At 36.4% G+C, this 16,653-nt stretch overlaps 1 protein-coding gene across 1 annotated transcript in view; it reads left to right on the plus strand.

Moving 5' to 3' along the window:
• Nucleotides 1-12,212, plus strand: part of HCRTR2 (hypocretin receptor 2) — a 118,490-nt gene extending 106,278 nt beyond the window's left edge. The window contains exons 5-7 of the mRNA XM_025991231.2: nt 1,551-1,771; nt 5,242-5,363; nt 7,451-12,212. Of these exons, the coding sequence (XP_025847016.2) occupies nt 1,551-1,771; nt 5,242-5,363; nt 7,451-7,680 (573 nt within the window). The 3' untranslated portion in view covers nt 7,681-12,212. The remainder of the gene's footprint in view (nt 1-1,550; nt 1,772-5,241; nt 5,364-7,450) is intronic.
• The last annotated feature ends 4,441 nt before the right edge of the window (nt 12,213-16,653 follow it).

The raw sequence follows: 16,653 nt of genomic DNA on the forward strand, positions 1-16,653 counted from the left end.
CAGGCTAGCTGCACAGAGATAAAAGCAACAATTGAATAATCTTAACAAAACAAAGAGGACCATGGAGTCTTAGAATGAACACAGGGCTATGGTGTTCTTGTTGGCACATTTTCCTCTTAAAAAATTATGTGTGCTGAATTTTATTGTTTTGCTCACTAAACCCTATCAATCTTCGTGAGCTTGCAATTAAGAAAATATTATAGTTGGAAGGACTCCCTGCTATTATCAAATAACTTTGAAAAGAAATGGAAAAGTACAAGTTGTATAACTGTTATTACAAATTCCAGCTATTTGAAATGTTAATGTAAGACCACAAGGGATTCTCACTGTATTTGTATGCGTTTTAAAGGCCAGGCTGGAACACAAAATTGGTTTCAAGCAATTTCATAACAAGAAATAGTAAGCAACAGAGAGTATTTTATTTATTTATTTTTTATTCCCTCATTCAAGGTTTGCCTTGGCCAAACCTGAGAAATAAAATCTAATAAAAAGCACTAGGTATTTAAGTCCTATCTGTCCATCTGGCAGCAGATGGCAGTATTGATGCATGAAAAAAAAAAAAACCATTCAGGTTATTTTGCAATTACCTGTTGGGTTTTCCCCTCTCTTTAAACTGAGGTATTTGAGCTGAGCCTGTTCCTAACAAGATGATATTGTTGTCCTTTTACAGGTCTTTGCCAGTTTTTACTTCTCTCTCCTTTTAATTAAGAGTTGTGTTTGGTTGTTGTTTGCTTGCTTTGTTTTGCTTTTAAGAGCAGTTGTAAGTTCACAGCAAAATCAAGTGAAAGATACGCAAGTTTCCCAAATGCCTCCTACCTCCACTCATGCAGTGTCTCCCCATTATCCATATCCCTCACCAAAGTGATACATTCATTACAACTGATGAACCTATAGTGACATAGAGTCATCCAAAGTCCATAGCTTACCTAAGGGTTCACTCTTAAAGTTGTACATTCCATGGGTTTGGATAGTGTATCCAAATACATTGTATAATGTATAATGACATTTAGCCACTGCCCCAAGAATCCTCTATGCTCTGCCATTTGCCCCCCAACACTCCCTCACCACCACCGGCTGGCTACCACTGACTTATTTATTGTCTTTCTGATTTCACTTTTCCTAAGATATCATATGGTTGTAGCCTTTAGATCTGTAGCCTTTTCAGATTGGCTTCTTTTACTTAGTAATATGCATTTAAGTTTCCCATGTTTTTTCCTGGCTTCACATTTCATTTCTTTTTGGCACCGAATAATATTCCATCATCTGGATGTACAACTTTGTTTTCGGTTTATAAAGAGCTATTTGTAGCTCTCTTTAGACCTTGACAAAAATGGGATGTTCAGCTTCTTTTCCAACCAAACTCCTAGTTGATATTTAACTGTATTACTCCAGAACATATTCAGCTCAGCAAACGTTCTAGGGAAACAGGCCCTCACGGCTCCCTGGACCACAAGTATCCGGGACACTCTCCTTCCTGTATTTTCTAGTTAGTTTTCCAAAGTGGAACTTCCCTGAGTCAGATGGCAATAAAGAGTCTCTGTTCCTTTTAGATCCCTGGAACATCATCTGTAGTTCAGAGAAAATGGAAGCCCCTGCAGCCTGCTTCACAGCCTCGAGGGCCAGGACAGCAGACCAAGTCCAGGATTAGCGCTGTGGCCGCTGAAATAAAGCAGATCCGAGCCAGACGGAAAACAGCCCGGATGCTAATGGTTGTACTTTTGGTGTTTGCAATTTGCTACTTACCAATTAGCATCCTCAACGTGCTAAAGAGGTAAAGTTCATGTATTCTTTGAAAATAAAGTGACTGTCATTTCTTGGTTCTTAATGAAAACCTTTTTCTTGTTCCTCTTCTTTTTCTTCTTCTCAAACCAGAGTAAAACCCTAGCTCTTTGCCCAGATAGTTTGTTAGGCCAGATAACTCAAAGTGCTGTTGTTCCCAACAGGTAAGGCAGAGAGCCTTTTAGAATGCTCAGACTCCACAGGCTCTTGTCCTGGAAATTCTGTGTTGAATGGCAGACAAAAAACAGATGTTCCCCTGACCTCTTCAAGCTAATTGCTGAGCCTTAGTTGCAGAAAAAGTTCTAATGCAAAAAAACAAAAAACAAAACCAAAAACCAAAAAACAAACCTCATTTACAGCTTGGGGTTCTTTTTTGATCAGAACAAACAGGTTTTCCAAAACTTTGTCCTCATACATAGGGAATTATGACAGAAAGATAAAAAGAGGGATGTTTTGTTAGCATTCCAATTATACTTAAAAGTGCATTTGTAAGCACATACAAAAAAATGGAATCACAGCTCAAACTGTGTTTTGAATGTTTAAATAGGGGAAAAAAATCCATTTCCTGAAGGCACTGAATCAAGGGCTCAGGGTGACTATTAATAAAAATTAGCACAAAACGTTTCAGTGAGAAAGTGTGTTATTTGTTAGGCTACAGATACACTGTTCAGTTAAAACAATTGACCAACCGAACAGCGAACAGCGATGCAGGGGCCACGGCACACATGAACTTCACAGCCAGCCAACTTTATTGGGAATTATCATAACTGTTGCAAACAGACTGGCCCCAAGGTAATAGTAATTTTGTTTATAATAGGCTTCGAACTTAAACTAGGATTGCTCCTCTCACTTTTCCCTGATTCAGAGTCAATATCATATTCCTCACAGCTGGAGGCTCTGGAGAGCCGGCAGCTTTGGCTGGAGTCACACACAGTAAAGGTGGTATAACCAGCTGCAAAGATCTCTCATTCTTCTTGGCCCTTGTTTTTGATTGCTTAATAACTTTTTTGATGGAAAATGAACTTTTGTTTGGAAGTATTATTTAGGACAGACATAGCCTTAAAGGCGTCAGATTTTCGGCAGTGTGAAGCCTTGAGATAAATACTGGCTCACGAGAAACTGAAAGCTACTCTGCCTTCCACATCTCTTCCTAATTTCTGTCTGATTTTTCTGGACCACAGAAATCCCATACAAATCTATTGTGATCTTTGGCTAGATGCTGTTTTCTACTTTTACGAATCTTGTAAACATGCTATACTACTGAATGACTTTCAGTAGTCATTTAAAAAAAAATTTGTACTTTTATGGTAATCTGTCTAAATTCAATGAAAGTTAGATTCACTGCTCTCTGCACTGCTCATTTGGATTCCCTGCATCTCAGCACTTGTACTTGCTCTTTAGTTAGTTCCAAATATTTATTTGTCCATAATATTTTCCTTATTTTTCTAATTTAAAGACCTCCCTTTCCAACGAAAATAAACAGCTAAGAAGAAAGTCTATGTCAAATTATTTTCGTTTTTTTTGAGCATTCTGCTCTTTTCCACAAAATTTGAGAAAAACTTTAAATAGCCTTGGAAATTGTTTTTCTTTCCCACACACATTTTCTTCAAATGCTTATCCCTTTGCTTGCCCTTGTACCTTATGCTTGTGTTTCCTCTTACCAATACATTCCTACACTGTTTTCCTTAAAACAGTTTTTTGTCTGACTCCTTAAAACCAGCCTCTGTAAAGCAGTTCTAGTTTGTCTAGGATTTCAAAGACATATTATGCCAGAGGGTCATAACATACCATTAATTCCATTTGTCCATGTTATTTCCCTCCATATCGTATTTTTGTAAAACTCCAGTACTCCACAGAGCATCACTTTATTCCAGAAATGCATTTCTATCATGGGCACCATCACATGTAATCGAATTACACAATCAGTGATGGAGCCTCTGGCAGGAAATGCATCATAATCTTCAGCCTATAAAATTTATTGGGTAGTTACAAGTGACCTGCTGTTGGCTAGTGAATAGAATTTGATAGATGGAATATTTCTGAGTATGGAACAAATCTTTAAAATGATATACTTCTTAAAGATTTTATTTATTTATTAATGAGAGACACAGAGAGAGAAAGAGAGAGAGGCAGAGACACAGGCAGAGGGAGAAGCAGGCTCCATGCAGGGAGCCTGATATGGGACTTGATCGGGGGTTTCCAGGATCAGGCCTTCGGCTGAAGGTGGCGCTAAACCGCTGAGCTACCGGGGCTGCCCTTAAAAATGATATTTAAGTTTAAAATAATGAAATATTTTTCAGAGTTTAAATAATCAATGAAAATACTAAAACCCTCTCTCTCTCTCTCTCTCTGTAACTATCATAAATAAAAAAAAATTAAAAACTCTGCCTCTCTCTCTCTCTCTCTCTGTAACTATCATAAATAAAAAAAAAATTAAAAAAAAAAAAAAAAAAAAAAGGGATCCCTGGGTGGCGCAGCGGTTTAGCGCCTGCCTTTGGCCCAGGGCGCGATCCTGGAGACCCGGGATCGAATCCCACGTCGGGCTCCCGGTGCATGGAGCCTGCTTCTCCCTCTGCCTGTGTCTCTGCCTCTCTCTCTCTCTCTCTCTCTCTCTCTGTAACTATCATAAATAAAAAAAAAATTAAAAAGAAAATAAATTGTTTAAAAAAAAAAAAAAAGAAAATACTAAAACCCAGGAATTTTAGGAAGTTACCATAATTTTGCCTACTGAAAACTAGTTTCTCTCTGGCTGTAATGAAGTCCCAGAAGGCAACTTACAACAAGGCTGGGAAGATTATACTTTGATCAATGCACAAAGGCAGGTAGGAAGTAGTTCTCAAAGACTGCAGTTTGGGAGTGCTCTTTAAATGACACACGAGGGCAGCCCGGGTGGCTCAGCGGTTTAGCGCCGCCTGCAGCCCCGGGGGGTGATCCTGGAGACCCGAGATCGAGTCCTGCATCGTGCTCCCTGCATGGAGCCTGCTTCTCCCTCTGCTTGTGTCTCTGTCTCTCTCTCTCTCTGTGTGTGTGTGTCTCATGAATAAGTAAATAAAATATTTTAAAAAAATAAATAAATGACACCCAAAATGGAATAGTAACAAACATTGTTCAGTCATATTTAGAAACGAAAGAAGGGACACAGATATGCATTCAACTTCTGTACTCTTACCCATCAGAAATAGTATTATTGCATTTATTGTTTATAGGAGCGAAAGATCATTCTCTGACTTCATTTGGCCTTTGATTTACTAATTGTGCGATGGAGATTTTGTTCAGGCACTGAAATTTTTCTAAACCCAGTACAGTGGCATACATCAATGCCTGCTGCCGAGGAAGACACAGGTTAGGCAGCTTCCATCAAGGGCTGTGTTCACTCATGAATTTTCTTATTTAAAAAATACTTCTCAGAATCACCCTGGATTTCCCATCATTGTTTTTTGTTTTGTTTTGTTTTTCCCACAGAGTATTTGGGATGTTTACCCACACGGAAGACAGAGAGACCGTATATGCCTGGTTTACATTTTCACACTGGCTTGTATATGCTAATAGTGCTGCGAACCCAATTATTTATAATTTTCTCAGTGGTGAGTTTTCAAATGTTCCTTCAACATAAGCCACAATCCCAGCTAAGCACAACGGATCGATGACCAAAAGGTTTTGAATGCTCTCGGAATATGTGAAAAGCTTAATTGCTATACAATGAGATATTTTTTTCCCCTCGATCTAATTCATCTTGAGGTTTTTCCCTTATGAAAGGGAGCACATGTTACCTAACTCATCAGAGAAAATCATCTAAGTTTTTCGCCCGTAAAATTTAAAAGAAATGTTGAATAGGAAGAAAGTGAAAATTGTAGGAACTGGAAAACACAGAATCTTGCTTGTCATATATTAAACTTATGATTTACCAAAATGTAAATGTAAATAATTTTGTCTGAAAAAAAAGAACAGGCTTGCTATATTATTTCCTTTGCCAACACTGAGATTGCCTCCTTGAGACTGAATTGGAACCATTCCACTTTGGGGTATTTTTCTGTATTTACATTTCTCTTGTGAGTAACATCTCGTGGGGTTATCTCAAGATTTCTCACTGACCACAAAAAATGATATTACTTCTAAATAACACACAAGCTAAATGACACACAGAGACACACATCTGTAACCGATTTAATCTTTCTCTGTTTATGGAACCTACAGAATTATAAAAAATCATTTATCTAGTTGTTTTATTTACAAACATTTTGCCTGACTGACCTTTAGAGTTGTGTTTTAATTAGCTACACCTTGACACTGTCTTCTCTCACTGCTCGGCTATTTCTGTTTCATTGCTATCTCCAAATATATGATAATTTGATATGGAAGAAAAGGCAATTCGTTTTATTGCATACTTAATAAAGTATGTGTATTTTCCAACTTCATCTTTGGCCTTGTAGATTGTATGGGTTATTTAAAAAAAAAAAAAAAAAGGACCAACTACCCAGTCAGTGAGATTTTTTTTTAACAATTTTTTTTTCTCAATCATGACATGTACCCTTAATATACCTGCTTTATTTCACCTTCCAGAGACTCGGGTGGTGTATATGTGGGGTTTGTTTTGGATTGGACTGCCCGTTTTCTTGCCTTCCCCTGCCACATCCAACCCATCTCCAGAATAAAGACATCATTAGATCTGAGATAACCAAATTCCACTCACTGCTCATGTGCTTCCTTTGAGGGGTCAAGGGGCCATGTGGAATTTGTGGCTTGGAAAGCAGTGGAGAAGCCACTGGGGTTAGAGATGACTACAGCTCTGAGCCTTGCACTAAGCAGATCAAACCTACAGAAGTCTATAGAGAGAAGTGTTTGAAGTCAAAGCAACAGAACCAAGTCAAAGTGCTATTGTGGGGTGGAGTGAGGCAGGGTAGGTGGCTGAGAATCCCTGGGAACTTGATATGTGTCTGTGATTGTCCAAGTCCCTTGAACATTCTCTTCTTGTGTAATTACTCAATCACCCAGTTTGGTAATGGAAGCTCAGAGAAGAGAAATGATGACCACCAAAACCGTTCATTTATCCTTAAAAAAAAAAGACTTTTATTTTCATACTTCTCCAATTTCACATCAGTAATGTAAAGATAAGAAATAACTTCTAAAATTGGTAGTTTTTACTTGTTTTTTCTACTGCCTTACAGAGATTATGAAACTTTAGAAATTTTCTATATATTTTAAGATGTTTTTTCTAGATAACCTTGTTGAACTGAGTATGCCAGTAGAACAGTTTCTTCGGAGTCTAATGTAGGGGTAATTTCAAAATATTCAGGCTCTATCCAACACAGGTTTCCTCATTTTGAAATTATTAAGTATCTCTGAACATCCTACCGATGATCATTTTTATTATAGCTATCTATAATAGCCCCCAATCACAAATATAGAAGATGGGACTCTCAGAGAGTGAAACAAACTCCAAACATCCCACATGAAAGGCAGTCAGATTACTTTATGGAAATAGCTTATTGTTTCAAGAGTCTAGCAAGCTTCCCGTAATGCCATTTCCTCTTCCCATTTCCCCCTTTTTGCAAAATGCTGCACCTCATTGCTAGTTTGGCTCAAGGGAGCAACTGGGTGGTACCCTATGCACAATTTGTTGAATCATATTTACACATAATTCTTTTTCCTTTCTTTCTCCCTGGTTTGCCAGGAAAGTTTAGAGAGGAATTTAAAGCTGCATTTTCTTGCTGTTGCCTTGGAGTTCACCATCGCCAGGAGGACCGGCTCACCCGGGGCCGGACCAGTACAGAGAGTCGGAAGTCTCTGACCACCCAGATCAGCAATTTCGACAACGTATCAAAACTCTCAGAGCAAGTTGTGCTCACCAGCATAAGCACACTCCCAGCAGCCAATGGAGCGGGGCCACTTCAAAACTGGTAGAACATTCATTCATATGACAGGGATATCTGAGGAGAACTACTCTTTTCTAAAAATCTCTGTGTACACAAACTTTATTACCCTAATGATCTGAAGCTAAAATTACGTTGTGGACCTTTTTTGTTTTTTAATCTATTGCTTTTTGGAAATAAAAAAAAGTCAGTTTAAAATAATTTCTCAGCTTTGGATTTAAACATGTTAGAAGTTTGACTTTCAACTGAATTTACATTAGGCTATTTCACTTTTAGCTTCACGTATTATGATTTATGTCCATTAAATGTTTGAATATTTTAAATTCTAATTGTTATTTTAATCTCTCACCTGCAGATTGTTTGCAAAAAATTACCAAGAGTTATCCAATGATTTTCTTTTGTCTACTAAAAGAAGTAGCAATTACTAACTCTGAATTTACAACAGACATGTTAGTCGACTATGTAGTTTCAAAAATCACAAAAGACTGTCATTATGATGTGACATCTGGGAGAATATTTATATACAAAATAGTATATTATATGAGATAACTCAAAAGCTATCTTTCAAAACTATTTAAAAATACATACTATTAAACTTTTATTTTCCTTGAATTTTATCACCCATTTACACAATTTTCTCAGGTTTGTAACCTTACCACTGCTAACATTTCTCATCACAACAATGGCCAGTAAGACTGTATTAAAATAATAATTTTGGAGTAACTACAAATACATAACAATCTCCATCTCTAAGAAAAGACTTCAACATTTGAAAATAAGATAGGATTCTTCTAACCAATAAAAATGATGTAGTTGTCCTTGCTGGATTAAATTAAGAATGCAATTTACAAAGAGAAAGAGTAGTGGACTACTGAGTCAGAGCTGGGTCCCCTATGGAACAGTTACTACTGCCATGGAGATTTGATGGTAAATACTTACATTTATTTAAATTTCATAAACATTTATTAAATATGAGCACCCACTGTGCTAGGTGCTGGAGAATGAGGTACATCTAGGGAAGATGTACATGTGCCTTCAAAAGAGCTCTAAGTTACTGAGGGAGACATGTTGATAGAGTTCACCAGACAGCAAACCACTCTTGAGGACAGATTCAAATGTGGGTGGGGCAGTGAAGCAACTAACATGAGACATGAACAGTAAAGCTTTCCTGTTTTGTTTCTGATTCTTACAGTGACACGGTTGATGTCATCAAATTCCATGTAGGCCTACAGGTGATTAGGCTGGAAGTACTGGCTCCAAACTCACACACAAATGAGTAGCCACATAGAGTGTTTTGTACAAATGTGAGATCTGCAATCCAAAGCACTGAATATTTCAAAGTTGTCCCTCTGCAAAATTTTTCTAATTCAAATATTCATTTTAAAATTGAACTAAGGGACACCTGGGTGGCTCAGTGGTTGAACGTCTGCCTTCGGCCCAGGGTGTGATCCTGGAGACGCGGGATCAAGTCCCACATCCAGCTCCCCGCAGGGAGCCTGCTTCTCCCTCTGCCTGTGTCTCTGCCTCTCTCTCTCTCTCTCTCTGTGTCTCTCATGAATGAATAAATAAAATATTTTTTAAAAATTGAAGTAAAAGAGATGTTCATGAAACTTGCTGCTCTTCTTATATTACAGCAGCAGATATCCTTATTTTTATTGAAACAAAAGATATAGAGAATAATATTTAAGAAAGATTTTTATAGAAGATAAAAATTATCTCATTCATTTGCATGCTATTTTCCAACTCATCATTTTCCAAAAGAAGTAACACAAGTAAATTGTCCACAAGTTGTTTTCCTATTTTAGAGTATGGGACTACCTTGTGTTTTTTCCTACTCAAAACAAAAACCACCCTCACATATAAGGTTCATTGAAATTATATTGCTAATTAACAGAAAGATAACAACAAAAGCAAAGTATTATAACTCTCTCCTTCCTTCCCTTTGCACATTTGGGAACTTTCTTGTTTATGCTGTGTGAAAGGAGTGTTTTAATACTCAGATTGTGATGAGAGCTAGCATTTTCAATAGTTTGAGTATCCTTCAAGTAATATTGATAATATGCCTTAATGTCTAAGTGGTATCTCAGAATAAGAGCTAAATTATTAAGACTGTAATATATCTAGTTTTTTTTATTGTTTAAGAAGGAGTGATATTGAAAGAGGGAGAGCAAGAGAGAAGGAGAGAGAGAGAGAGAAAGAGAGAGAGAGAGAGAGGATCCAGGAGGCAGCATTGTATGATTGCCTGTGAAGGACAGACTCATAAGTTAAGATGCCTTTGCTCTAAATAAGTGATTCTCAAAATGTGGTTCTGAACCATCCACATCAGCCTTATCTAAGGACATATTAGACATGCAAAATTCCATCCTGTCTTGGATCTTCTGAATCAGTAACTTCGGGGGTGGCGTCCAGGACTATGTTTGTTAACAAACCCTACAGATTATCCTGAAGCACCTGAAAACTTGAGAACCACTGCTCCAAATAATACCACCTGGCACCTGCTAATTAGCCCATGCAAAATTAAGTATTTTATTGCACAGGTATCTGTGCAGGGACCATCGTCATCACTACTGTCAACCTGGTTGGAGGTCTGGAAAAAGAGGCTGAATATCAATGTTAAATGTCACGCAGTGTCACCTCAAAGAGATAGATATGAACCAATTGCCCCTGAGTGATAAGTGCAATGTGAATGAAGACTGGTTTTAAAGCCCTTGTGTACTTTACAGATACCTGGATGACTTGAGTTTCTAACTAAAACTTTTAAATCTCCAGTTTTACTTACACTTATGAAAGACTGTCTTGTGGAAGTAGACAGTTTCTAAGAATGATCATTGCCTGGAAGGAAAACAAACACCAGGACTTATAAGAAACTGTGGTAATGGAGTAGCAGACTGTATGTGTTGCTTGCTTTCAACATGTTGATACTGGAACCCCCTACTAAGAGGTCTGGATGAAGTATGGTTACCTTCCTAGGACAAGGGGTAGAGAAGGTGTTGTTTCCAAAACCTGCCAATCTTATGGAACAAACCCCTCGTTATGCGCTAATAACACAAAAGAGAGACTTCTTATGTAAAGACTATGTTACAAAGGTTTTATGCTATACATATAATATGCATCTGTCTTTTTTGCTGTATTTCAAAGATTTAATGTAAGATGTCATTAATGTTACTGAAATTTTGTTATCAATAAGGATGAGATAATTTTATCGAGTATAGAATACATTTGAACTTCATTATTTCTGAATTTCTACAAACCCATGAACACTTTGATATTTGAATTCATTCATTCTTGGCAAAAGATGACTCCCAGTTTCTGAGGAAAATGACTTTTAAGTGCTCCAAGACTTGGAGTGATTCTTAGATATCAAATAATTATTACAAATCATTGATGAGTTAACTGCAAAAGTATTAGGCATAGTGATACTGAATTTCACTCCCAGTGTGCATTTTTTTATCAAAGAAGTAAATATGCTTGTAAAATGAGTTCTGAATATACATAAGCCTGAACTATCACAATGTTAAACACCTAAACATGCTTATGGACACAAATTGTGAGGAGGGCTATTATTGTTTTCTTACCAGTATAATAATAGAATCTTTCATGCTTGATAATAGTAATCAACTGCATTTCAAAAAAAAAAATCGGGTTAGTTATTGCAAATTAGAAAGTTTTTCAATTCCAGTTAATTTTACAATAGACAACTTTTCTACTTTCTACAAGTTACAGGTCAGAAAAAGTAAATTCCATTAGGTTATATACAATTAGTTTTCAAATGGCATGAAGTAAAATAATTGATTTTTTAGTGATAATATGTAAACAAAAAATATTGTTAACTTAAATCTATTCTACTACTTCATGTACCTCAGAAAATGAAGTGCAAAGGCATGGAAAACAGTGTTATCTCCCCAGATTCAAAGAGGATTGTATTCTAGAATACTGCTGCAATCAAAGAGGGAGCAAAACAAAACACTCCCTCCCATTTGCCACGTATTTCTATTCTCTTACAATTTCTTTATAAGCTTTGGGGTTAGAATGTCTTTTAAGTTCCTGAAATGTATTTCTATAATTGTTGTATCCCATGTATGTAACATCATGTCACTTGTTTAATAGTTATACATTTAAAGTTCTTTATGCCTGATTTACTGTGTGTTCATGAAGAAATTTCTTATCAAATCCAATGGGATTACACACCAACTACTGTGAAGGATGCTTGTCATGTACTTTTTAAGTAAAAACCATATTGAGAATTCGATAATCACATTTACACTGCCCTCTCTATTGTATGAAAAATCTTGTTTTTGTTGATTAGATACGTTGGATATTTACTCATAACTAGTGTCAAATCTTCACAGTTAAAGATTAAATTAAGCCCTCTGGTGTGGTACTTAATGATAAAAATATTTTTCCCAATAAGTTTATATAACCAGGGATAATCATGATATAAAAGATTTTTAATGTTGTTTTTAAGAGCAGGTACTAAACTAAGGATGGTTAAGATTTTACAGAAATATTTCATAAAAATTATGTTAAGCCACTGACATATATCATTAAATTTTGGAACTTTTATCAGAGTCAAGAGACTGAATATTATTTGTATTTAAAGAAAATGATGACCTTGTGATTTTCAATTTATTATTAGACTAATAAGTATGGCAAAATTAAGCAATTTTTTTCTTGGTCATTATATATAAAACTTTTAGGGTTCTTTTAAGTTAATGATAAATTTTAAAATGTATATTTTCTGCTTCTCATTTCTTAAATGATTCTGATAAATGACAGCATCAACTGCCAAGGATTTTTATTTAAAAGTTCATTTTTATTCACTACTCTTTATTCTAGCTTGTATCAAAAATGGAGTCAAAGTAACTGGGCAAGGTACATACTTGACTCCATCTAGGGAAATGTGATTTGAGTATGGGATGGTTTCTAAAGACAAAGTGAAACAGAGTAAAATCCCAAGACTAGCTATTTCAGGGGTGAGGGTGTTTTGCTTTGAGTAATCTATTATCATAGACTAGGTACTTGGCTACTTCTCTCAGAGTCAGCCCTGAAGAGATGTAACTCATCTCCGCTTTCATTTAGGCCAGTGGCCATGAATGGGAAATGGGTAATGAAGTAAGTTTCTTGAAGCACCTCTTTGATCTTGCCCTGATTTTACTATTTCCTTACTCTCCAGCTTTAGTCCTTACCCCAGCCTCCCCGGAAGCTAAGCATGAGCAGGCCTCTCCCTACAGCCCACCTCACCCTACGGAGTTCCCTGTCTTCTTTCAGACCAGCCCCAAACAATAGGTACGACTCAGTGCCTCTTGTTATCTCTTGAAATGAACCATGACACATGGCTAATTTAAGAACAAATGAAAGCAGAGCTCAAGGAAAAAGGAAAAAAAATTTGCATTACTATAGCCAAAAATTTTAATTTTACATCCTCCCCAAACAGACCATTTATTTTCTCTCCTGAATATCTGTGTTTATCAGTGGTCTATTGGATCTGTATCAGTTTCCATTCCAAGCCCTAGCTAAGCTTGCTGCTTCAACTTGGAAGGGATCTCAACTTTGAGCTTCTTAGGCGAAGGCCATGGCAGGTCACTGGGGATTTATGCCAAAAAAGTGGTACTTGTTTCATCTTTTAAAATAAAATATCTATTTCATCCATTGCTTTTCATAGGTCCAGCCCCAATGCAATAGCGGAAAGATAATATTCAATTTGAAAAAACTATTGCTTATTATGTAATCAATTTCCAATTAATTTCACAAAGTTTGAGTTAGACTGATAATTTCCAAAGAAAGAAGGATACAGACAAAGTATTTGTGGAACTGGGAAATCCTTATGGCAACATGAAGTTCAATTTGTTGTAGATGTGATAAAAGATCATGCCCAGAAAGAAGTTATGTTCTCTTTTCACTAGGACACAGATTGAAGAGTTCTCCTTATATGGTATAGATAGATGAAGTAGAGAACTTGCTTATGAAGTCATGTCTATATCATGAAGAGTATTCACTAAAGAATGGGGAAAATTGTCATTTTAAAGTATTACCAACACATATACACATGTGTATATATATGTATGTCTGAGTGATTATATATATGTGTATGGTGTGTGTGTGTGTGTGTGTGTTGTGTGTGTGTGTGTGTATCTGAGTTAGGGGTGCCTGGGTGGCAAGGTCGGTTAAGAGGCCAGCTCTTGATTTCTGCTCAAGTCATGATCTCAGGGTCCTGGGATTGAGCCCTAAATCTGGGCTCTGTGCTCTGCAGGGAGTCTGCTTGAGGATTCTCTCCTTCTCTATCTCCTCCCACTATCCCACTTCTCACACACTCTCTTTCACTCTAAAATAAATAAATCTTTAAAAAAAAACCCTGATATATATATATATATATATATATATATATATATATATATATAATTTAGTCTGAGAATAGTACACAATGTGTGCTAATTTCATGCCTCAGCCTTTTAAAGATTTCCTTTCTTCATCTGGTTTACTCCTCTCTTCAATTATATTTCTTAGTTTGGTGGCTAGTTTTCCTCTCTTATACAAATATCTAGGTTTCATATTTTTTCTATTCTAGACAGCATTTTCCATAAAAATAATCTTTCTCTTTCTTTCTTTCTTTCTTTCTTCTTTCTTCTTTCTTTTCTTTCTTTCTTTCTTTCTTTCTTTCTTTCTTTCTTTCTTCTTTCTTTCTTTCTTTCTTTCTTTCTTTCTTTCTTTCTTTCTTTCTTTCTTTCTTCTCTTTCTTCCTTCCTTCCTTCCTTCCTTCCTTCCTTCCTTCCTTCCTTCCTTTCTTTCTTCTTTCTTTCTTTCTTCTTCCTTTCTGTATTTGTTTATTTGACTGGTATTCATATGGTTATAACAATTTGGGACAAGTGAAAAAAAAAGAAGTCTATAAACTGCCAGTTCCTCCAAAATTCCATATAATAAATAAGAATATAAGATTCTTGATGCCACAGACCTTCTCTGTGTTATTTACTACTATATCCCTGGGTTCTAGAATGATGCCTGGTATATAGAAGTCACTTGATAAGTACCTCTTGAATTAATGAATTAATAATAATCACATGGCAATTCTTTCCCCAACTCATGTTTTTGTTTTATTTTTTTCTCAATTCTTTCCATGTACTCTCCGAAACCCTTTTTGCATTGAGCACAAAATGCCCTATATTCCCAGAGTCTACACTGTTTTGATCTTTTTTTTTAAATCAAAATTAAACCATACATTGGGAACACTAATTCCCCTTCTCCAACCACCATGGATTTGGGAAGTAGCACCAGCATTCTCCCTGTCATTCATCCTAGGCCCAGATGACTACTCTTCTATTCATCAGTAAAACCTGGCCCTTCTGAGGGCTTTATCATTATTTACCTCTCTCTTTCTTTGCCAGCATTGTCAGCCTTTTTTTATCTCTCATCCCCTCATTCACATACATTAGCTCCTGGATTGAAGTCACACTCTCCAGCCCCAGGTCCATGTAGATGATGTACCCAGCATCCAGCTGTACACTCCCTTGGTTACCTTAATATATACGACTTTGATTTCCACTGTTCTTCACCGAGCCACTCATAGGTTTGCATAGTGCAGTTTGTAGTCTATGAATTGCACTTTGTGCCTTATTATCCCCTATGGCAACATATCCTCCTCTGAAATGCAAAACTCTGATAGTTTATTCTGAGCTGACAATTTATTATCCTTTAATCTCACGCTTGTGTTCCCATACCTTCCTTCAAACCCAAACGGACCATTGGATTCTTTACCCTTTTATTTTTATCCTCAGTTTATTAGTCACATCTTGGATTTACCTTCTTCCTCCCCCTCTAAAGAAAAATGAGTCCTGAACTCATTACTAGACATTATTTAGTTCGAAAAAATTCTGTTTGCTTTAATGAAAATCAGGACATTTTCCATACAAGAGTTCCTGCTCTGCTATAGTGTTGAAAATAAATAATTCAAGCAATGCATAAGAGACTTACTGAGTTAGACTGACAGGCCATCAGCACCAGTCACCCTTCCCTTATTTGGGATTGCATACCAGAGACTCACATCTCCAAGTGGAGAGTCTGCATTGGCATGAATCACATGACTTACTTTACACTCTCTCAGCTTTCAGGGGCCCTTTATGTTTCTGATCCTGCATTAGAAATTGTTCTGAAAATAATTACGTTACTTACCAATTATCCTTAAAACCATATAAATGTGCTTAATGTGACCTTGTAAATTCTCTACAGCTCTTCTTACTGTCCAGTCTTTGCTTTTAACTGTGTATGTTTGAGGGCAGGAGTAGGTCATCCCACTTCTTTTCTTGCCTAGCTATTAATAATTTCCTATTGATTCATCTTATAAAAATAGTAAATTAGCCACTTTGAATATCTCTGCAGATGAGGCCCTTTTACTTTATAAATCCCATGGCTTTATTCCTTCTGTTGAGAGCTCCTGTAATAGTAGAACTTACCACACTCTGGCATCACGAAAAGGTAGCAGAGCTCCCTTCCTTGGATTATAAAGTTAATCATACTGCATTTTTCCTACTCTAAGAGGAGGGTTCTTTCTCTGTCAAGCATTTTGGCTTTTAAGAATTGACTTAACTAAATATTTCTTATTAGAAAACCATCCCTTCTCTTTACTAAGTATGTATCCTCCCTTGCAGCTATATTTTATCATATTTGTTTGAAAATGTCAAATCCACTTAAATCCTTTCCCACCTGGTAGGTTTCAAATCCTGATGAATAACTCAGTTCTGGTGTTCTTAAGACTGAAAAGGTAAACATTTTTTAAAAAGTCTTAACAACTGTCCTCTCAGAAATTATTAATTCAGTAATGTATTAGAAATCCTTTCAGAATCCTGCAGTACCAGTTCAGTAAGTTCATTATATTAAGATATTAATATTTCTCAATAAATTGAATTTGGATCTTTTGATTTAGAGATTTTCTTTCCTGGTAGCACATAAATAATTTGAAGGGGTGAACTAGGCTATATTTATAAGATTTGTGCGTCAGCCCTTGTGCCTCACA

Source organism: Vulpes vulpes, chromosome 1, assembly GCF_048418805.1.
Source record: "Vulpes vulpes isolate BD-2025 chromosome 1, VulVul3, whole genome shotgun sequence".
Taxonomy (NCBI): Eukaryota; Metazoa; Chordata; class Mammalia; order Carnivora; family Canidae; genus Vulpes; species Vulpes vulpes.